Source organism: Jaculus jaculus, chromosome 1 (genome assembly GCF_020740685.1).
Source record: "Jaculus jaculus isolate mJacJac1 chromosome 1, mJacJac1.mat.Y.cur, whole genome shotgun sequence".
Lineage (NCBI taxonomy): Eukaryota > Metazoa > Chordata > Mammalia > Rodentia > Dipodidae > Jaculus > Jaculus jaculus.
In genome coordinates this window covers 291,976,794-291,999,797 of record NC_059102.1, presented here as the reverse complement: position 1 = coordinate 291,999,797, position 23,004 = coordinate 291,976,794, and the positions used below count along the sequence as shown (strand labels likewise).

Sequence of the window (23,004 nt, the reverse complement as noted above, 5' to 3'; positions counted from 1 at the left end):
CTTTGGTGAAAATTTTCATTTAAAATTGCACATGTATTTCTGCTTAATAAGCCGCTCTAGAATTGCCTTGGAAATTCATCATTATCATTATGACCTTGTATCCACAACTTATTCTTTTTTCTCTTATTTTGAACATGACAACAATCTTTATGGTCTTTTTTTTATAACCCTCTCTCAAGTTCCACAATATGTAGTCAAACCTCCATTTTCTTTTAGGATGTTAGTATGTTATCTGACCAGGAGATCCCATAAAGTAGATAAATTCTTTTTTCCTTAATTCCTTACCTACCGTGAATCCATTTATCTCAGGTTGTACTTCTCAGTTTGAGTGAGATAAATAAAACTTAAGAATTTTAGGGGAAAAAAGAATGAATTCTAACTTCTAACTTCTACCTTTTCTATTTTTTTTTCAAAAAGTGCCAAGCTAAGGCATTCTTGATTCAAATCTCTTATTTTTCAGCCATTCAATTAGACATCATAAGACTCTTCCCAATGCAGCAGGAGAAGAGCCTCTAGGTCTCTTGGTCTTTCTTTTGAGGTGAAGGGAAGTAGAGAACTGAAGTCCTTATAGAGATGGCCACAAGCCCCAGAGCACGAGGAACCAGCTGAGTGGACAAGCCATCAGACACTTGCTCCCTCCTGCCATGAGCCAGTTCCTCATTCCTTAGGTGCCACATTTCCTGTCCTATTACAGAAGAAAGGAATTCTGTCTATATAAGGACTGAAAGACTAAACTCCTGGTTATTTCCCCCTTCCTGGCTGTTCTTCTCTCTGCTCACAGACTTTGTGGCTTCATTAAAAAAAAAAAAAAAAAGTCAAAGCAAAGTGTTACATTCCACGAAGTACGCCATGACATAGTTATTCTCTGCTTTCTTCTCTTGACATTCGTACCAAAGGAGAATAAGAATGTAAACATCTGTTTTATATAAGTCCATTCCAGACTCATAACTTGATTAGTGTAAGAGAATATTTGATGTGATTAATTTTCCAGTTCCAACACTATGGCTTTCCGTCCTTTTATTGCCTTCTTTAGGGAGTCCAATGAAGAATAATTTTTTCTTTTTTGTGTGTGTAACAGCAGTGCCAAGTATAATCAGCATGGTTGATGCAAAAGTACTCTCCTCTTAATAGTAAGTTGCCCTGTGGAAATGTACTAACGTGAACATAAAATGATCCTGGGCTTCCTTATGTAGGGAACCAGACATTTGGGGAAGGATCACTGAGGAAACATTATGCCGTTTGGTGATGTGCAAAGGCAGTTTGTATACATTGCATTATTCCAATCATCTCACTACTCTAATTAAGTCAGTGTACTTTTGAGCTAGGCTTGATCGGGCCCAGAGTGATGACTGTTTGCAATTAGGTAATCATTTAAAGTACTTAACGAACAAGCAGTCTTACCTTCTTGAGAGAATATGGACGAAGTTCAAGTTGAAGTTTATAGGAAAGGGTGGAATTGGAGTATTTCTATATTGACTTGGCTATAAATGGACTGGATTACTACAAAAAGAGAGCTGCTTTCTCATATGCCTCATTTCTTCTCCCTACAAATAAAACATAGCCAATGAGAATGAAGGTAAAGACTTCCGAGGCTAACTTCTTGGTGGCAAGAAACTGGTGATGCCCAAGCACCTACCCCATAGTGCTGACAAACTACCCACTGTGTAACCTTCAGAGATGCAACCTCTGCCTGACCCCCATCCCTGCCCCTGGCACCTTGCAGGGAGCCTCAGATGGGCCAAGGACAGTCACCCATTTCAGGCAAATCACTGAGTTAGTTTTCCTTTTTCTGTTTGTCTATGTCCCTGTGCCCAGAGAGTTCGAGGGTGTTTGTGGTTTCTATTTGTTTGCAGCTCCCTTTGCAGTTGTTTTCATCAAAGGCAAGCAAACGCTACCAAGTGACTTTGATGTTGGATAAGGCTCTCCTTACATTGTGTAAAACTCTTATCATGTCTACCTATGTTAAGGCCAGAGCGCAGCATTGTAGAGACCTGAAGGGCTCAGGCTCTGGGGTCAGATGGTATGAGTTCAAATACTGTCTCCAGTACTCTTGCACATTGGCTTTGGGCCAACGCTTAACCTCTCTGCAAGTCTGTTTCCTCAGACGAAGGATGCTGTTTATACTGCTGTTGCAATTTATTCTTCCCTTTCTCCAAAACTTTCTTCTTTTTCTCTGGGTGACTGGCTGAAAGGTCACTCTAAATATGTTTGTTTTTAGGTGTCTTTAGGTGCCTTCAAGATGGAATTCAGGCCTTTGCACTGATGATGCATGCTGGGAGACCTGCTGCTAATACTCCACATTCCAACCAGATGTGCAGTTGTCTGAGGGAATCATTTCTCTGCTCCCCAGCCGCCACCGGCAGCCAATGCCTGTTAAATTTCTACACTTACTTGGGATGCCACACTGTCTGAGATGGTTCTCTGTTCTACCTTTCCTCAGACAGATGGCTATCTTTTTTACTTTCTTAGAATGCTAGATCTCACCTTTCAAAGCATTCTTGCTCTGTTTTCTATGCTATAGGACATAGTTCTTTGAAAGCCAGGAATAAATTTCCTTCCTTCCTTCCTTCCTTCCTTCCTTCCTTCCTTCCTTCCTTCCTTCCTTCCTTCCTTCCTTCCTTCCTTCCTTCCTTTCTTCCTCCCTCTCTCCCTCCCTCCCTCCCTCCTTTCCTTCCTTCCTTCCTTCCTTCCTTCCTTCCTTCCTTCCTTCCTTCCTTCCTTCCTTCATCCTCTTTCTCTCTTTCTCTCTCTCTCTCTCTCTCTCTCTCTCTCTTTCTTTCTTTCTTTCTTTCTTTCTTTCTTTCTTCCTTTCTTTCTTTTCAAGGTAGGGTCTCATTCTAGCTCAGGCTGACCTGGAATTCAGTCTCAGGGTGGCCTCAGACTCATGCCAGTCCTCCTCCCTTAGCCTCCCAAGTGTTGGGTTAGAGGTGTAACCTACCATACCCTGCTTTCAATAAATTTCTTGAGGAATGAAAAGGTAAATCGTTAAATAGGATGTGGGGTTTAGAAACAGCATAGCTAGGTTTAATTATGCTATATAAGAGATAATTATTGGGTAAAGCCCATGGATTCTTTGGATAGATCAGCTTCTTGTATGCTTCTTATGCAACACATCCTATTTTCTTGGCTTCGTCTGCCTCAGCAAGGTTCTGCCCAGTGTCTGACCAAGCTCACACTTTGATGCTGTGTTGCCCAGGCCTCTCCTGTGTACCTGTTGTAACTGTCCAGGGCTTGTCTGTTGATATCTTGGTGGTTGTTGTCATCTCTATGTCATGCCCATGAACATAAACCTAGAAATGTGCAATTTGGTAAGACTTTGACTAGTGACAATGGAGCCACATGTAGGTATTTACCCCTTTTACCTCATCCATTCCCCTTTTTCTTCAAGAAGAATCTTTAGATACTTGATAATAAACTGGTAGCTTACCTCACAGTGCCTGACCCTACCTACACAAGACCGTCATAAGAGGAAGAAAAGGTCATGATATCAAAATAAAAGAGAGACTGATTGAGATGAGGAGGGGATATGATGGAGAATGGAGTTTCAAAGGGGAAAGTGGGGGGACAGAGGGCATTACCATGAGATATTGTTTACTAGCATGAAAGTTGTTAATAATAAATAAATAAATAAATGAATAGAGAAACTGATAGCTTATAGCAAGGGTCACCTTTATAAAATGGCCTTATAATATTAATGTTCATTTCCCCATGTTTTTCCCCCTATTACCTTTACCTGGCTCCTGAAGTCACAACCCAAGCCTTCAATTTTGCTTTCTGGGATTGCTGGGTGGGGCTGTCTGGGAATGTTACAGCTGAAATGGTTTTAGAAATTACCTAGTGCCTGCTGGTGAGTGAAGAATGATGGAACTGCAACCCTGAGTGCTGAAGTTCACAGGCCAGGGCCCTTTCTAACTTCATAGAGGCTTTAACATCCAAAGCAGACAAAAGAGCTAGGATATGTTATTTCTGGTCTCTATATTGCTGTTATTTTTAAAAATATTTTTTAAGATTTATTTATTTTATTTATTTATTAGAGACAGACAGAGGGGTGGGAGGGAGAGAGAGAGAGAGAGCAGGAGTGGGCCCACCAGGGCCTCTAGCCACTGCAAACGAACTCCAGACACATACGCCACCATGTGCATGTGCTTACGTGGGACCTGGAGAATTGAACCTGGGTCCTTAGGCTTCCAAGGCAAGTGCCTTAACCACTAAGCCATTTCTCCAGCCCTGCTGTTTTATTTTTAACTTTATTTTATTTTGGCCTACCTTTGGGCTGTATCTTAACTCCCTCAATTTCTCATCATTTTGGGTTTCTCATCAAACTACCACCAGAACATGATTTTGGAGAGACACTTACTCTAAAGTGTAAATAAAGTATGTTTGCTGATACCTTGATTCTGGTGATCTACATTTCAACAGAGAGGATCTTTTCTTAAATATTTAAAAAAATGTTTTATTTTAGAGAGAGCATGAGAGTGGTGAGCAGGGAGGGAAGGGAGAAAGAGTTGGCATGCCAGGGCCTCAACCACTGAATTCGAACTCCAGATTCTTGCACCACCTAGTGGGCATGTGTGACCTTGCACTGCCTCGCCTTTGTGCATCTGGCTAAGTGGGATCTGGAGAGTTAACATGAGTCCTTAGGCTTTGTAGGCAAGCGCCTTAAGTCATCTTTCCAGCCCAGAGTTGAGATTTTATTGAACGGAATGAGGGAGAGGTCATGCAGGCTATATTCCAATACATAAACTATCAGTGCAAGAGGCTAACAAGGAGAGATATACTTGAGATTATACAAGGTGCAGGGTAGTTTGATATAAATGTGTATGCAAGTAGAATGACTTTTCAGCATTGAATAAACATATTATTTTAAATATATAATCTTGTTTATTTATCAGAGAGTGAGAAAGAGAGACAGAGAGAGAGAGAGAAGGAGACATTAGTGAGTATGGGCATGCCTGGGTCTCTTACTGCTGCAAACAAACTCGACACATATACCACTTTGTGAATGTGACCTTACGTGGGTACTGGAGAGTTGAACCTAGGCCAGCTCGTTTTGCCAGTAAGCACCTTTAACCGCTGAGCTATCTCCATGGCCCAGTCAACATATTCTTAATTATTACCTCCTGTTTCTTTCAGTTAATCAGCTCTCATTCATTTTAACAAAATGTCTGAGACAATAAACTTGTAAGAAGGAAATGTTTACTTTGGCTGTGAGTGTTGTGGGCGTGAGTCCATTCTTGGACCCTCTGCTGGTTTTTTTCAGGACTGTAATGAGGCAGAGCATCATGGTGGGAGTGCAGGACAGAGGCCACCGCTTACCTTATGGAAGTGGGGAAGTGAAAGAGGGAAACAGGAAGGGCCTGGGTTCCCAGAGTCCCTTCAAGTGCAAATACCCAGTGATCTAACTTCCTTCCACTGGGCCCCACCTTCTAAAAGTTCCACCATTTCAAACAGAACCATAGGCTGAGGACCAAGCCTTCAACACATGGGCTTTTGGAGGACATTTGTGAACCAAACTGGAGCAGGTACTAAAAACCTATAAACCAACCAACAGACCAAACACATAACAGACTTTCTGGTTATCTGTTACTTTCTGTGCCTTGTGTTTTCAATGCATGTATGTATATAGGTTCAAGCTTTCAAAGCTGTAGCCTGCCTAAATATAATGGCAGTAATACTTAACTCTGAGTGCTGACTTTGTTGCTAGGCACTAGGTTAAGTGCATGGTAAACATTATTTCATTGTATTCTCAGGAAAAAGAGAGAATGATCCCAGAGAGATGGAAAACAAATGAGGTAAGCCCTATAATTTTCCTAGCTCACCACTTTGAGTTTCTAACTCTCTAAAGGTTAATGGAGGCAGAACTCTGGTGGGCCCTGCCCAGTACACTACCTAAGTTGAGGAGATAGAGCAGAAAGTCTGGGGAGACTTGGATAGCTAGAGTTTGCAGAAAGTGCTATGTAGATAGAGGACTTTGGAGATCTGAAGAGGATTTCTGCTTATGCAGCTGAGTAGCATTTGCATGTCAGGAAAACACTCAAGGTCCAGAAAAAAACTACTGAAGGGTGGCATTGCACAGGAATGGAGACATATTGCTAGTTCCAACCAGCCAGACTGAAAGTCTCACGATTCACAGGTTGATCTTTTCTCAGTAATGGGTAATGGGCATTAATTATCTCTATACTGAAAACTGTTTTTGGTCTTACTTAAAAAAGTTAGAGAAGTAAATCTCAAATGGATCAGACTGTTTCTGAAAGTATTAACTCTGTCTTAGGATATAGTTGCAGACAATTTATGAGAATATGAATATAACTAGTATCCAAGAAAACAAGATTCCTAATGTCTTGTATTTCGAGATCATGAATCAGTAGAATTACCACCAACTGCAAGAAAAACTGATTTGGAACAGAGAAAGATGCTAGAATTACCAAACAGGGACACTGATCAATTATTAAAACTGTATTTTAGGCTGGAGAGATGGCTCAGGGGTTAAAAGTGCTTGTTTGTACAGCCTGATAGCATAGGATCAATTCCCCAGTGCCTGCATTAAGCCAGATGCACAAAGTGGCATGTGCATCTGGAGTTTGTTTGCAGTGTAGGCCGTGGTGGTCACTCACTCACTCACTCACTCACTGTCTTTGTCTGCTTCTTCCTTTCTGTTTCTCTCACTTTCTCTCAAATAAATAAATAGTAATAAAAACTGCATTCCATCCATTAGCCCACTTAAAGTGAGACCACAAAGATCCAGATAGAACTTTTTTTTTTCTTTATTTTTATTTGAGAGCGAAAGACAAAGAAGAGGGAGGGAGAGATAGAAAGAGAGAGAGAGAGAGAGAGAGAATGGGTGCACTAGGGCCTCCAGCCACTGCAAACGAACTCCAGATACATGTGCTACCTTGTGCATCTGGCTTACGTGGGTTCTGGGAAATGGATCCATGAACCAGGGTTCTTAGGCTTCATAGGTAAGCGCTTAACCGCTAAGCTGTCTCTCCAGCCCCAGATAGAACTTTTAGAGATGAAAACTGCAATGTCTGTGTTGAAAACAACACTTGAGGTTACCATTATTTGTTAGGCAGCAGAGCAGAAAGGTCAAGAGAACTTGAGGAAATACGGAATCTAGAAAAAATTAAACAGTAAGAAAAGAAAATAACCCTTAAACTGGGCATAGTGGTGCACACCTTTAATCCCAGCAAGGGAGACAGAGGAAGGAGGATTTCAGTGAGTTCCAGGCCAGCCTGAGACTACATAATGAAGCCTGGGCTAGAGTGAGACCCTACCTCAAAAATAAAAAATAAAAATAAAAAAGAACAAAAAAGCCATAACATTTAAAGGATATTAACAGTGAGCTGTGGAATAACGATAAATGGCCCCTTAATATGTCACCTTCAAGTTCCAAAGCAAATGTATGGCAGAAGACAAAAAGAAATGTTAAGAAATAATACCATAGCATATTTAGGAATATCCAGGTTTGATGTGAAGAGACAGAAAAAGCTTAAAAACCTCCAAAACAGGAAATATGAGGGAAATCATATCACCATAGACATCAGAATCAAATTGCTCAAAAAAAGTGGTAATAAAAAAATCTCATAAAATTGGAAAAAGGGAACAAGACATAATTTACTTAGAAATCCAGATATAAAGTTGACAGAGATTTCTCATTGGAAACAATGCAAGCCAGAAGATATTGAAAGAAGGCAGTAAAAAAAACCCAAACAAACAAACAAAAAACCCCCTGTTGAGTTAGCATGTTCTTTTACCATCATTTTTTCAAAGGATTAAATTTCAAAGATTAAATACATTTTTAATTATACAAAAATGAAACAATTCACTTCCAGCAGAACTGCAATATAAGAATCCTTTAAAGAGAAGGAATGAATATCACATGGAAGTTAATTTCCACACACACACACACACATACACACACACACACACACACACACACACACACACACACAAGCATATGGCATAGAAATAGCACCTACATGGGTAAATATTTCATATTACTTAGATCTGTGTAAAAGATAACTGGCTACTTAAAAATGACATTGATGTAATGTGAGGTGTAAAAGGTAGCAATGTAAAGTAAAATAGATAGCAATAGTAGAAAAAAAATAGTTCAAGAGTTAGAAGTCTAACCCTACCCCTCCCCCACAGAGTTGGGGGTCAAACCCAAGGCCTCCTACATGCTAGGCAAGCATTCATGAACTGAACTCAGCACACAAGCACCTTAACCACTAAGCCATCTCTCCAGCCCCCAAGGTGATTTTTAAGATCAAAGAATACCAGTAGTAATGAAAGCAACAGAGCTTTAAAATGCATGAAGCAAAAATCTCATGGAACTGAAAGAAAGGAAAACAAATCCACAGGCATAATCAGAGATTTTAATACTGTTCTTTTTTTATTTGAGAGAGAGAAAGAGGCAGAGACAGATATATATAGAGAGAAAAGGTATGCTAGAGCCTTCAGCCACTGTAAACAAATGAACTCTAGACACAAGTGCCACCTTGTGCATTTGGCTTATGTGGGTACTGGGAAACCAAAACCTTTGGCTTTGCAGGCAAGTGCCTTAACTGCTATGCAATCATTCCATCTCTAATGCCCTTCTTCTCCTCCTTCTCCTTCTCCTTCTCCTTCTCCTTCTCCTTCTCCTTCTCCTTCTCCTTCTCCTTCTCCTTCTCCTTCTCCTTCTCCTCCTCCTCCTCCTCTTCCTCCTCCTCCTCCCCCTCCTCCCCCTCCCCCTCCTCCTCCTCCTCTTTTCCAAGTTAGGGTTTTGCTCTAGCTCAGGCTGACCTGTAATTCACTATGTAGTCTCAGGGTGACCTTAAACTCATGATGATCCTCCTACCTCTGCCTCCGAGTGCTGGGATTAAAGGTGTGTGTCACCATGCTTGGCCTTAATACCATTCTTAATAGCTGATCACAAGTCAGTAAAAATCAGTAAGATTATAGAAAATTTGAATACTAGCAAATATATTGGTCTAATGGGCTTTTATTGGTCAGTCATCTCAACAACATTCCCTTCAAGTGCACTTGGAACATTTGTGGACCATGTAGTCCTTCTTAGGTAACTGCTTCCGTTATTTCCATTCACAAGTGACATTGGGCAGCTTGCTGAAGGTCACAGTTATGAAGTGTCACAGTGGGACTTACAGGCCAGGCTATCTGATGCAGAACTCTTAACTGCTAGGCTCTCCCACCTCCATTGAGCACCTGGGATAGCTCAGGTGTCTAGACTCAGAATGAAATTCTTTTTTAAATAAACAAAGGCATGGGCTGCTCAAATAGCATGCAACATTCTCCGAATACTGCTCAGAAAGGAAGCATGTTCATTACCTCTCCCCTGGTATTCCCACTCAGCCCAAATGGCCTTGTGCTTTCTTTACGTGACATGACTTATAGGTATCATAAACTCAGGTCCCACAGCTGCCTGGTCTGAAAGGGAAGACCGTTCCGGTTATACAAAGCCCCAGGGAGCTGATCATTCCTCAGGCTCATCCCTGTTGGATGGGTGGTCTATGCACACTCCAACTCGGATTTCGAAGCCTAGACATCCTTCTTTGAATGCCCTGAACTTCTTTCCCAGGAAAGAAATATGCTTATTAAAACGAAGCAAAAAATGATTGGCCCATGGTTGACTTTCTTTGCTTACCCTCTTACATCCGTTATTAGCATGTAATGTATGTAATAATTATGAATCGGAAAAACACTGTAATGTTTTCCATGGTGCGGTTTCCTTATGCATTGGCAAGACAGTGCCGCAAAGAGGACCGCCCTTTCAGTGGGCCTTTGCCTGCGACCTGACCCATGGTCCTTCCAAGGAAACGTGAGACGGCACTATGTTGCCTCACCCCGCTCTGCAGAGGATTCAAACTGCTCAGCAAATTGATAATGAAATGCACAAAAACCAGGTTTCTCTTGAATGTGAATTCCTGGCATCTAATCCCCCTCCCGGCCCCTACTCTTCCCACTGGACGTCCATGCTTTCTTTGGGGACACCCAGCTTCCTTCTGCGGATCCTCGCTACAGTGTCTCGGGGTTCTCCTAGCCGCTCACCTCCCCCACGCCCCCTTTTCCCTCTCCTCCAGCCGCAGCCCCCCGAGGAGATCCGAGAGCCGTGCAGCAGCGGAGAGAGTTTCCCGGCTCCCCCTCGCGGCGGGGCCGGGGGACGGACGGGAGGCTGGGCCGGGGCGGCCGGGCTTTGGGGGGCGCAGTCAGGCGAGAGGCGTCCGAGGCCGCGCCGCGCTCGTTAGCCAGACGCGCCGTTCCCTTTGTGCGCGCTCGGGCGACGAGCCCGGCCTCGGGTCCCGGCCACTCAGTCTCCAAAGCCATTGTTTCCCAGGGGGGGCTTCGGGAGCCCGGGGGCGGCGCGGGCGGGAGCCGTGGGGCCGACCCCCCGTCGGCGCTTCCGCGGGGCTGCACGGAGCCCCGGGACGGCCCGGGGACGAGCCGCCCTCCGGAGGTGGGGGCTGGGGGGGGGCTTGGGGGGTGGGCGAGGAGGGGGCCGGCCGCCGGCCAATCAGGAGGCGCGGTCGAGCCGGGCGGAGCGGCGCGCGGTGGAAAGTTGGGAGGCTCCTCTGCCGGCCCGGGGCGCAGAGACGCAGCGAGCGGCCGAGCGCCGCGCACCGGGCCCCGCGCCGAGCCTCCGAGCCGCTCCCCGGGGCATGGACCCCGCGCGCCGCCCGCGCCCCGCCACCCGCCGCCGCCGCGCGCCGCCCGCCGCCCGCTAGAGCCGCCCGGCCAGCCGCGTCCGTCCCGACCCGAGCGGCCGCATCCCCGCGCTGCCCGGCTCGGCCCCTGGAGGGAGTCGGGCTCCGGGACGGTCCCCAGCGCATCCTCCCTGCAAACGGGTGCCTGGTTCCGACCCCGCCACGGTCTGATGTGGAGGATTAAGCATAGGGCTTAGGCGCTCAGGGGAAAGGAACAAGAGAAAAGGAAAAGCCAGAAAGCAAAGGGGGGGAAAATGCTTTCCTGGGAAGTTGTCCACACGGTACTCCTGCTTGCGCTTCTCCACGCTTCTCTGGCTCAGGATGCCAGCCCCCAGCCGCAGAGCCGGGCCCAGGAGATTCCGGAGGGGGCGTCCACGTTGGCTTTTGTGTTTGATGTGACTGGCTCCATGTACGATGACTTAGTTCAGGTGATTGAAGGGGCCTCCAAAATCTTGGAGACGTCTTTGAAAAGACCTAAGAGACCTCTTTTCAACTTTGCTTTGGTGCCCTTCCACGATCCAGGTAAGGGAAATGACTTCTCTCTCTGCATTTGTTTTTACTTCCGATGATGGTATTACTTATCAAATAGTTGGATGGTCAGGAAGTTTCTAAAGGCCCCCCCCCCCCATACAGTTGTAATACCGAATACAGTTATAACAAAGAATCACTAGCTGACATCTGGGTTTGCTCTCTGATACCTCCTTAAGTGTGAGCCTTGGTGTGGTGAACGACTTCTTGTTGAAGGAGCTTTCACAGTACTGCAGAAACATGGAAATGTGGCCTTAGGAAGGGTCAGCGCTAAGAATCTCCGGCAGCAGACACAAAATCAGTTAGCGGGCTTTCCTTTGAAAGCTGAAGCCTGTTCCACTGCGAAGGCACTTGGACACGGTATTCAGCAGCGCTGCCCACTGACCGAAGGTTAACAGCCAACACGGAGGTTTGCAAGCGCACGGAGTCTCACACTCAGGGAAACAGACATGTTGTGTGCCACACAGGCCAGTCTGTAAGTCACTGCTAGTGGAGCTGAACGGGAAAATGAGAGTCAGAAGCCATTCATTTCCATTTTGTCGTCTCTGCACCGGCTTGTCCTTAGATTCACGGACGTGTGTGAACATATATGTTCATGTCTCATGCAGTAGACATACTTGCGATTTTGTATGTCTGCTTTTTAAAGGTAGTTAAAGAAAAAAAAAAAGTTTATTTTGTGCCCTACAGCTATGGGCTTCACCTACTCCACTGTAATATGATCCTATTTACTTTTTTCCCCCCTTTAGTTTCTCTTTAAAGTAGCACCTCTCTGTGAGGCGCCTAGGAGCTCTCATTGTCATCGCCGAGGATAGCATTACAGGGGGAGCCCCGGGGTGTCCTGTGTAGTGTCCACCTGAGTTTCATTAGCATGAGTTGCTGCCCGGATGAAGAAATAAAGCAGCGGTTTCTTAAAAGTCCTCCCCCACTGTTCTCCAACATTTTTCCTGCTTTGGAAATTCTTTGCCAGACTTTGACACACCTCACAAGGAGAGCAGAGGGCTGAGAATCTCAAATTCTTGCCTTGTGCATTTGGCAAATATATACAAGTAATAGTGATGGCTAGTCATAAAATGGGGTAGGTTTCACTGGGATGAATTTAAAGGGAACTAGAACTTTCTGGGCTGTTATGTTCTTCAATGACAAAGACAATAAGCTACTTTTGAGGAGTCTTCACGTGTATTTCCACATGAGCAAACACAAGATGCATTTATATTTGGATGAAGAATTGGATGGTTCTTTGCTGGACCTGCGGACTCACACTTCGCGTCCTATGGCATTTCAGTATGTAAACCGTGAGCGTGTCACATGGGATGCAGTTATTTTGTTATTTTGGAGTAGCCCAAATACATTTCTTCTGACGGATGAAGCTGACTCTGAAGTGGGTGAAAATAAAAAGCAAAAATTGGTTTTGTTGATCCGTAGCACAAGTTGCTTTCTTCCAAAAAGACTTTCTGAAATTATGTTGCTGTATAAAATAGACATTTTTTCTTAAGTCACAAATGGAAAATGGACTATAGTATTTTAAAGTGATGAAAATTATTATATTAAATTATCTTGTGGTGTGTTGCTGTCTCCCATTGGGTTACAAATGGGAGAGTTTGCACATTACTATAGTTAACTTTCCTATAGCTTAGCAATCATGATTAAAAGCGGGGAAAACTTGGCTTGTTAAGTACCAATGGCTAATAAAACTAGAGCTTTTTTGAATTAAATTATGAGAAAATCATTAACTTAAGTTGATTTCATAAAATTGTATATATCTCAACATACTTATTGATTCTATTCCTATTGTGATTAAAATAGAGAAGAGGGACCAAGAGTTTATGTTATCTAGCACTATTTAAAATATTTTGAGGGCTGGAGAGATGCCTTAGCAGTTAAGGCACATGCCTGCAAAGCCTAAGAACCCAGGTTCTCTTCTCCAGGTCCCATGTAAGACAGATGCACATGGTGGTGTATGCATCCGGAGTTCATTTGTATGACTAAAGGCCCTGGCATGCCCATCCCCCCCCCGCCATCTTTAATAAATAAATCTTTAATTTTTTTAATTTTTATTTTCATTTTTTTTGGTTTTTCAAGGTAGGGTCTCACTCTAGCTCAGGCTGACCTGGAATTTACTATGTAATCTCGGTGATCCTCCTACCTCCGCCTCTCGAGTGCTGGGATTAAAGACGTGCATCACCATGCCCAGCCTTTAAAATATTTTTGAAAATAAAGGGAGAAAGGGAAGCTAAAGTATACTATAAATATGTAACTGATTTTGCTTTAACAGATTGTGGTATTATTTTTATGTGACTTTTCTGTCTTTGTGTGTTTGTGTGTATGTGTTTGTGTGTACACTCATTAAGAGTTTTTGTTGCTGGGTCTAGTGGCACATGGCTTTAATCCCAGCACTCAGAAGGCAGAGGTAGAATGATCACTGTGAGTTCAAGGCCAGCCTGAGACTATACAGTGAATTCCAGATCAGGTCACCTTGGGATAGAGCATGACCTACCTGAAAAACAAAAAAAAGTATTACGTTGCTTTTGTAGTTGATGAGCAGGTTGGTTGGAATGAGAAGAGCTTTGAAAGGGGTATTGGCTATTGTATTGAGTGATATTAGAAAAGTCAATTTTCCCCTTTGAATCTCAGTTTCTTCAATTATAAAATAAGAGAACTGGATCTGAACATACCTAAAGGTAATTGTAAATGTGAAATTTTCTTTTTTCATGCATGTGCATGTGTGTACAGTATGTGTGTGTTATGTGGTATTTGTGATATATGGCATATGGACATGTGTGTATAGATGTGAGTGCCCCAAGCAGAGACCAGAGAAGAATGTCGAGTACCCTTATTTTATCACTCATTCATATATTTATTTGAAATAGGGATCTCTCCAATATAGAGCTGCTGGCCACCAGCAAGCCCCAGAGACTCTTTTATCTCTCTGCCCATCCCTGCAGAGTTGGGCTACAGACTACATGGTCATGCCCAGCTTTTTAAAAAATTTTACTTACATATTAGAGAGAGAGAGAAAGGCAGAGAGAGGGGGAGAGAGAATGGATGCACCAGGGCCTCCAGGCATTGCTAATGAACTCCAGACACATGCACCCCCTTGTACATCTAGCTTATGTGGGTGCTGGGGAATTGAACTGAGGTCCTTTGGCTTTGCAGGCAAATGCCTTAACTGCTAAGCCCTCTTACGAGCCCCCCCCCCCTTTTTTGTAGGTGATGGGTACTTGAACTTGTGGTCTCTGACCCACAAGGCCCTTGTGCTTAAGTGGCAAGCACTCTTAACCACTGAACTATCTTCCCAGCCCATAAACTGTGACATTTATGATTCTTTTGTTTTACTTAATGATTTTTTTATAGTCCCTAATATATATTTGTATGAAAGAAACAACTGACATGGAAAGAATGTGTAGAATTGAATTTAATTGGTTATGTTAATGACCTGCTTGTTTGTAGTCTGTTGACATTTACTGTCACATTTATCTAGGTGAGTGATGGGCAAGTTCTGGGATACAGTCTAAGGCTTTTGATGGAAGTCTCAAGGCCTAAGAAAATGATTGTTCTGGGGCTGACGGTATAGTCTGGAACAAGGTCTGTATAGGTTGGTGTAGCTGTGTGTGTGTGTATGTGTGTGTGTGTGTGTGTATTTGTGCTCATGCGTGTGCCACAGTTCATGTACAGAGGTCAGAGACAACTTTAGGTGCTGGTTCTTGCCTTCCAGCTTATTTGAGTCAGGTCTTTTTTTTATTTTTTTGAGGCAAGGCTTCATTCTAGCCCAGGCTGACCTGGAATTCACTGTGTAGACTCGGGGGGGCCTTGTACTCATGGCGATCTCCTACCTTTGCTTCCCAACAGCTGAGATCAGAGCAGGTATTTTTGTTGTTTGTTGATATCTGTATCAGTCTTACTGGCCCATGACTGCTGAGGATTTTCCTGTCTCTGCCTCCAATCTTGCCATGAGAGTGCTGGGACTATAGACACATGATACTGCATTTGGCTTTATATGGGCTTAAGTTGCCATGCTTGTATGGCAAGTCCCTTTACCCACTGAACCATCTCCCTAGTCCTAGGTAAGTGTAAAATATATGGAAGACGTAGACATACAGGAGGAAGGACGTCAAACCCATTTATAGTGAGTTGATAAAACCATTCATACAGGGAACGTGGAGACCCAGCAGAACCAGTGAACACAAAAACTAGGAGGAGGTGCCTGGGACAGCCGGTGGCCACAGACATGAAAGCCAACACTTTTTTAAAAAATAGATTTCATTTATTTATTTATCTGAGAGAGAAAGTGAGAGAGGAGGAGAGGGAGAGGGAGAGAATGGGAGCACCAGGGCCTCTAGCCACTGCAAACAAACTCCAGATGCATGCGCCCCCTTGTGCATCTGGCTTATGTGGGTCCTGGAGAGTCTAACCAGGATCCTTTGGCTTTGCAGGCAAATGCCTTACCCACTAAGCCATCTCTCTAGCCCCGAAAGCCAATCTTTTGATGGGAGTTGGAGAAGGTGATTTTGTACTTCCAAAGTCACATTTACTGTATTAACTTGTAATAGATTTATTGAGATGTGCCTTACCAACCAAACAATTCATCTGCTTAAAATATATATCATTCAGTGATCTATATTATATTCCTACATTATCACACTCAATTTTATAACTTTCTTTTCACCTCAAACAGAAATCCTGTGAACTTTATCTATCAGTCTATCCACTGGTTAAACTTTTCCACTCATTTTTAAGCAACCACTAGCCTACTTTTCTGTGTTTCTAGATGTTCCTTTTCTGGACATTAGATGAGTAGAATCATACACATACAACATGTCATTTATGTGACTGGCTTCTTTACTTTATCATTGTGCTCTGAATTGAAGGTTCATTCTTGGTGAAGCATGCATCATCAGTACTTAATTCCTTTTTTTGACCAACTAATATTTCAAAGTATAACATACTAAATTTTGTTTATCCACTAATTCATGATGGAAAGTTGGGTTGTTTCCACAAATTGTGAATGATGCTCTTGGGAATATTCATTTATAAGTGCCTGCAGGGGCCTAGTATAACTTCTGTTGGGTGTACATTGAGTACATTTGGAAGTGAAGTTGCTTGGTCATGGTAGCACTGAGGTTTAATTGTTGGAGGAGCTGAACCATGTTCTGCTCTTATCTATAGTATGAGAGTTCCAGTCTCTCCAAATATTCATCAATGTGTTTTCTAACTGTTGTAAAATGTATTAATTTGTTATTTTATTATTTATTTGAGGGGGGGAGAGAGAGAAGGAATGGGCACACTGGAGCCTCCAGCCATGGCAAATGAACTCCATAGGCATGCGCCACCTTGTGTACTGGTTTATATGGGTACTGGGGAATTGAACCTGGGTCCTTAGGCTTTGCAGGCAAATGCCTTAACCGCTAAGCCGTCTCTCCAGCCCTGTATTATTTCTTTTGTGCGATTTTAGAGGCCTCACAATTCATTCCTGTCCTCTTCTGAACACAACTTTGGGAGAGCTGATGGTCTCTCAAAACTCTAGGTCCTTTTATCAGTAAGCCTCTTATTTCCTTTTAATATGTAGGACAGGTACCAAATAGAAAATGGACAGAGTATTTTAATAAGTTGGAAAAATGTCTCTTTCTTCTTTGTTATAGTCATGTTTCTACAACTTTCTTGGAATATTTCATACTGGTCTGTGTTCTTCATTCACCAGTTACTATGTTTCAGGCCTTGCTTCAGGCACTGGGGATCCAAATGGGGATGAAGCAAAAACTTCTGTACTCAGGGAGCTTTGCGTTGTCTTGGAAAGAAGAACACAGGCAATAAAGGAAATAATTAAAATGTACATGATATGCTTGAGGGTAATAATTGTTATGGAAAAAACAAAAAGTAGGAAAAAGTCATAAGAGCTTGAGGTGGGTCAGTGGTATTAGAATTTTAAGTACTGTGGCCAGGGAAGCTTGGAAAGAAGTCATTTCACTTGATCAAAGTCTTGAGGATGATGGATCATGGAACAATGAGCCTATCGGGGACAGATGTTTACAGGCAAATGAACAATAATTAAAAGTCCCTATGGCAAGAGCATCTTGACATGTTCAAGACCGTAGTGTCTGGTGCACAGGGCATCACAGGGTGAAGTTAGCAGGTCAGCTCAGACACCTTGTAAGGCCAGAAAGAGCTCATGGGCCTGTGTGACTTCAGCTTGTATAATGAGTGAGATGGTGTGGTACTTAAAATGTGATAATTTGAATGTATGGCCCCGTAGACTCATGTTTTATTAAAATATATTTAATTTAATTTTTCCAGAAGAGATGAAGGGGTTGATAGAGAGATAGTGGGCACTCCAGGGCCTCTAGCCACTGCAAATGAACTCCAGATACATGAGCTACCTTGTGCATCTGGCTTTTAGATGGGTACTGGGGACTCAAACTTAGGTCCTTGGGTTTTGCAGGGAAGTGCCTTAACTACTAAGACATCTCTGTAGCCCCTTGAGTTCTTTTAAAATTGAGTTTGAGGGCTGGAGAGATGGCTTAGCGGTTAAGCGCTTGCCTGTGAAGCCTAAGGACCCCGGTTCAAGGCTCGGTTCCCCAGGTCCCACGTTAGCCAGATGCACAAGGGGGCGCACGCGTCTGGAGTTCGTTTGCAGTGGCTGGAAGCCCTGGCGCGCCCATTCTCTCTCTCTCTCCCTCTATCTGTCTTTCTCTGTATGTCTGTCGCTCTCAAATAAATAAATAAAAAATGAACAAAAAAAAAATTAAAAAAAAATTGAGTTTGAGCTCTGGCTGTTTGTGTTTTGTGGTGCTAGCTTTTGGTGATGTTTTTCACTGTTTGCATTGATGAAAGGGAGCCAGCTTCTTTTGATGAAACTTTTCCTGGACTCTAAGTCTGAAAGAAACCTTCTTCCTCCCATAAACTGTGTCTGGTTGGATGTTCATTCCAGCAATGTGAAGCTGACTGCAACAGACGGGGGAGCCGTTTCAGAGCTTTAAATAGAGCAGTGGCATGATCGGATGTATCTATCTGCATCACCATCCTCTTGTTAAGGAGAAGTCTGAAGTTAAGCAAGGGTAGAAGTGGGGAAACTCAATAGACAACTGTTGAATACCTTGTGTGAAAGCTGGTAGCTATGAAAATTTTCAGAAACAGTTGGTGTTTGTGTATATTTTGACAAGGAAATGAATCAGATTTGCTGACTGACTGGATGTGGGGTCCAAGGAGGCAAACAGAAGACAACATAGATTTGGTCAAGCAGCAGGATCTCGCAGGACTATATCCTGGAGTGGAGAATGAACTAGGGTAGTGTGGTGGTTTGATTCAGGTGTCCCCCATAAACTTAGGTGTTCTGAATGCTAGGTTCCCAGCTGATGGATATTTGGGAATTAATGCCTCCTGGAGGGAGTGTATTGTTGGGGGCGGGCTTATGGGCTTTATAGCCAGTTTCCCCTTGCCAGTGTTTGGCACACCCTCCTGTTGCTGTGGTCCATCTTCTGTTGGCCAGGGGGTGATGTCCACCCTCTGCTCATGCCATCATTTTCCCCTGCCATCGTGGAGCTTCCCCTCGAGCCTGTAAGCCAAATAAACCTCTTTTTCCCAGAAGCTGCTCTTGGTTGGGTGATTTCTACCAGCAATGCGAATCGGACTGCAACAGGTAGGTTTCAGAAAGGGAGGGAATTCACTTATTTTTATATATTTATTTGCTTATTTACTTACTTATTGAGGTAGAGTTTCACTGTAGTCCAGGCTGTCCTTAAATTTACATTGGCCCTCCTACCTCAGCCTTCCAAATGTTGGGATCATAGATGTGAGCCACCATGCCCAGGTAAACTTTTGTTTTTTTTTTAAAATGTGTTAAAGATTGAGATGCCTTTTGCTATCCATAGAGATGGAAGAAGGCAATTGGATCCGTTAGAGTTCAAGGACCAGTTATGAATGAGACACATAAATTTGGGGACCATGAGCATACATGGAGATGATATTTAGGGCCATCTGACTAGACAGGACCAGCAAGGCACTGGTTGTACATGGACAAGAGAAATGTTCTGAGGACTCAGCCCTGGGTCACCAGGATTGTTAGCCAGTTAGAACAGGATTGACCAACAAAGCAACCAGATAATCTAAAGTGATAGAGGCAGAAGAGACTGTCACCGTAGAAGGCAAATGAAGATTCCAATTCTAACAAGACTGCTCAGGAGAGAGAAGAATTGAAAATTATCTAATCAGTTTAGCAATGTGGAAGCCATTTTTGACTCAAGAAGCTTAGGGCTGGAGTGGTGACACAGCAGTTAAAGGCACATACTTGCAATGTCTGATGGTCTGGGTTGGATTCCCCAACATCCACGTGCAGCCAGATGCACCAAGTGGCATATGCATTTAGAGTTAATTTACAGTGGCAGAAGGTCCTGGACAAAAAAAAACAAAACAAAACAAAACATTATCTGCCTCTCAAATAAATGAATAAAAATAAGTATTAAAAAAGAAGGAATTTCACAAAGAGAAGGTTGTATGGAGAGCCTTGAAGAGAATGGAGAAGAGAGACTGAAAGTCTATAACTCTATTTCCATGTGTAACTATTGGAATGGTCGCTTGATTCATGACTGGTCTAGACACATTATTCAACCAGTATTTTCAAAATGCCGATGTAATATAGTAGAATAAACATCAGATTTGGGATGGAAGAGTTATGTGTTCTTCCTTAATCACGTCATTTAAGCAAACCATTTCATCTTGCTAAATCAGTTTTTCACTCTCTGTAGACTTAGTGTATTGATATTACCAAATCCTATGATTTTAACATAACACAGTGAGAGGTGAGTGACTTTAAAAAGGTAGGTGGAAACCTGAGACATGGCTCAGTGGGTGAGGGGCTTACTGTGTATGCATGCAGACTGGAGTTTGGACCCTCAGTCCCAGTGGGCTTGGTGGTATGTGCCCTGCACTTTGGAGGCGACAGGGAACCTGGCTTACTGGCTAGCCAGTTTAGCCAAATTAGTGAGCTCTAGATTCAATGATAGATGGTGTCTTAAAGACTTAAATGGAAGCCGGGCATGGTGGCACATGCCTTTAATCCCAGCACTCGCAAGGCAGGGGTAGAAGGATTGCCATGAGTTTGAGGCCACCCTGAGACTCCATAGTGAATTCCAGGTCAGCCTAGGCTACAGTGAGACGCTACCTCCAAAAACCAAAAAAAAAAAAAAAAAAAAAAAGAGTTAAATGGAGAGACATACAGGGAGATACCTAATGATCTCTGACTTCCACCTCCACGTGCACCTGCCCACACGCATACAAAAAAATGCATACGTGCACACACATACATCACACCCATTAACATGCAAAAAAAAAAGGGGAGAGGAAGATATGGGACGTAGGACTTGATTTATTGAGAGAAATATCACTGCTGTGTGTGGCGAGCCTTCAGCTGACTGAATGGTGTGCCAAGACCTACTTACTCAGCGTTAAGGAAACACTCCAGGACTTTTGTGATAAGAAAGTTTTCTTAGGATATATTTTTTTTCTCAGAAATAACCAAATCACTTTAAAACAAAATGAATAGAAAAATTCTTGCTAGGACAGTAATGCAAACAAGACAACCACACTGTATTTTTTCCTCACAAGTCTATAGGCTTCTCTACTTTGGTTTAGTTTTTCCTGACAGTCCCAGTGAGGATTCCCCATCTCTGCACATAGTAGAAATAATAGAAAATAGACATGGACTGGACCTATGTCAAATGTAAGGTGTAATAATATCAACTCCATCTTACTGGTGGTATCATGATAAAATGAAGCCATATACAGGAAAGTCACTTAAAAGTATTCTGGAATAAGCCTGGTGCATGGTGGTGCATGGTTTTAATCCCAGAATGCAGAAGGCTGATGTAGGAGGATCGCTGTGAGTTCAAGTCCAGCCTGAGACTACATAGTGAATTACAAGTCAGCCTGGGCTAGAACGAGACCTTCTGTCAGAACGACCAGAACCACAGTAACTCAAAGCACTCTGGAGAGAATGTGCTGCTCAGACTCACATTCGTCTATAAATATCGAAAGAGAGACGGGTATCAGAAAAGAACACACAAACCAGTACAATATTTACAAAATAAGATGAAAAACTTAAGCAGAAGAAATGTCTGCTTGTTGACTTAGCTATATGTCGACCTACAGACAAAAGGACAGTTCAAGCTTGTTCAATTTTAGCATTTTTCTAATGTGCTGAATGTTTGAGAAGCAGACTCCTTACTACATTGTCCCTCTGAGCCTCCGATCACCGCCTTATCAAAATAGGAAAACCAGCAAGAGAAGAGTTGTTCATTCCCTCATCCACATTTCTTTACTCACTTGTCAGTCATAAGTTTGTTACTGTTTACCAAGGAGTATGTGGGGAGTGTTGATTCAGAAGTAGAGGGGACACTACAGTCTGTGAGGAGGAGGACATGGGAAATTATAGTACAGGGCGTTTTGTAGTGGAAAGAAACACAAGGTGCTGAGTGAGCCCAGCACACCTAATCCTGAATTCAAGCAGGGGCTGTGTGTGTGTGTGTGTGTGTGTGTGTGTGTGTGTGAAGAAGCATTATCTAGAGTGAAATTTAAGGAAAGTTCATGAATAAAAGTGGCTTAATGAAAGAAAACATTAAGGAGTTTGGAGTCCATGTTGGAAGCTGTGGGGAACCTGGAAGGATTACAGGCGAGAGTGACCACGGCTTTTCACTTTAGATCTTTATCTCTTGGCTCAACACAGGAATCCTCAGAGCCAGCAGAGGAGCTGTGAGGTCATCGCAGCAAGTCAGAAGGGAAATCTTGAAGTGACCTGGCCATCGGGGTTAGAGGATAGAATTATAAGTTATTAAGGAAGTCTGGTGGACTAGACTTAGTCCTAAGACTATGAGAGAAATAAATACAACTGCCTTCTGGAAGTTAAAAAATATGAAATTAGCATTCAATAGCAAAGATGAGATATGAAGACTTTTCTCTAAAAGGCAGTGTCACTCCCATGCTTAGTCAGTCTTGATGGCATCTTCTATAGTAACTTGTCCAAAGTAAACATCAACCAGAAGTTTATAGGACAGCAATTGGAAAATAGTCACAGAGACACATTCCAGCTATGCATAACCAAGTTCCAACTAGAATTCAAAGTGTTAATTTATTCTACCCTTGAATAACTAGGATTCCACTGTGGTGATGGACTGTTTTTCCTTATAAATATGTAATGATGTCATTATATATTAGCACTGTACAATTAACTGTCCTTGGTCTGGTTGCACCCACACTCGACAGCTTTCTGACAGTTTAACCTCATGTCATTCCTTGTGAGGAGAGAATGCTCTGGTCAGACGGACACATACATCAGGTTCACTAGACAATCATATTCCTCGTTGGTAACTCACATTTTGGCACAGAAGTTGTATACATCAGCCTCCACTGTTTAAAATACTCTGACAGTGTCATGCTCAAGTTTCCGAGTTTGCAAGTCCAAGAGCCAGATCCGAGTTAATGATGGCAAATTTATCATGGTCAATGTTTCCCTGGTGGGTCTGTTTGGGTGGTCTGTCTGTCTCCAGGTATCACTCCCAGCATTTCCAGCTGTCAGTGTTAGTTGAATGTGCCAAGCAGCTATTCTGTCCACTTGAAACTTATTTAGATGACAGTTGAAACGATTGGAATAATTGAGATCATCTAAGGAGAGTGTAGACTGAGAAGAAAAATGATAGAACTGTGGAGGACACAAACATTTAGGAGGCAGAAAAAGGGGTGTGCATAGATGATTCTGAAGAGGCAGGTCAAGGAAAAGAGTCACAAGGAT

The 23,004-nt window shown here is 43.0% G+C and overlaps 1 protein-coding gene across 3 annotated transcripts in view; it reads left to right on the top strand.

Annotated features, from left to right (window-relative positions):
• Nucleotides 1-10,776: 10,776 nt before the first annotated feature.
• Nucleotides 10,777-23,004, top strand: part of Hmcn1 (hemicentin 1) — a 453,131-nt gene continuing 440,903 nt past the window's right edge. For all 3 annotated transcript variants that reach the window (XM_045142289.1, XM_045142294.1, XM_045142284.1), the window contains exon 1: nt 10,777-11,225. In XM_045142289.1, the coding sequence (XP_044998224.1) occupies nt 10,958-11,225 (268 nt within the window). In that variant the 5' untranslated portion in view covers nt 10,777-10,957. The remainder of the gene's footprint in view (nt 11,226-23,004) is intronic.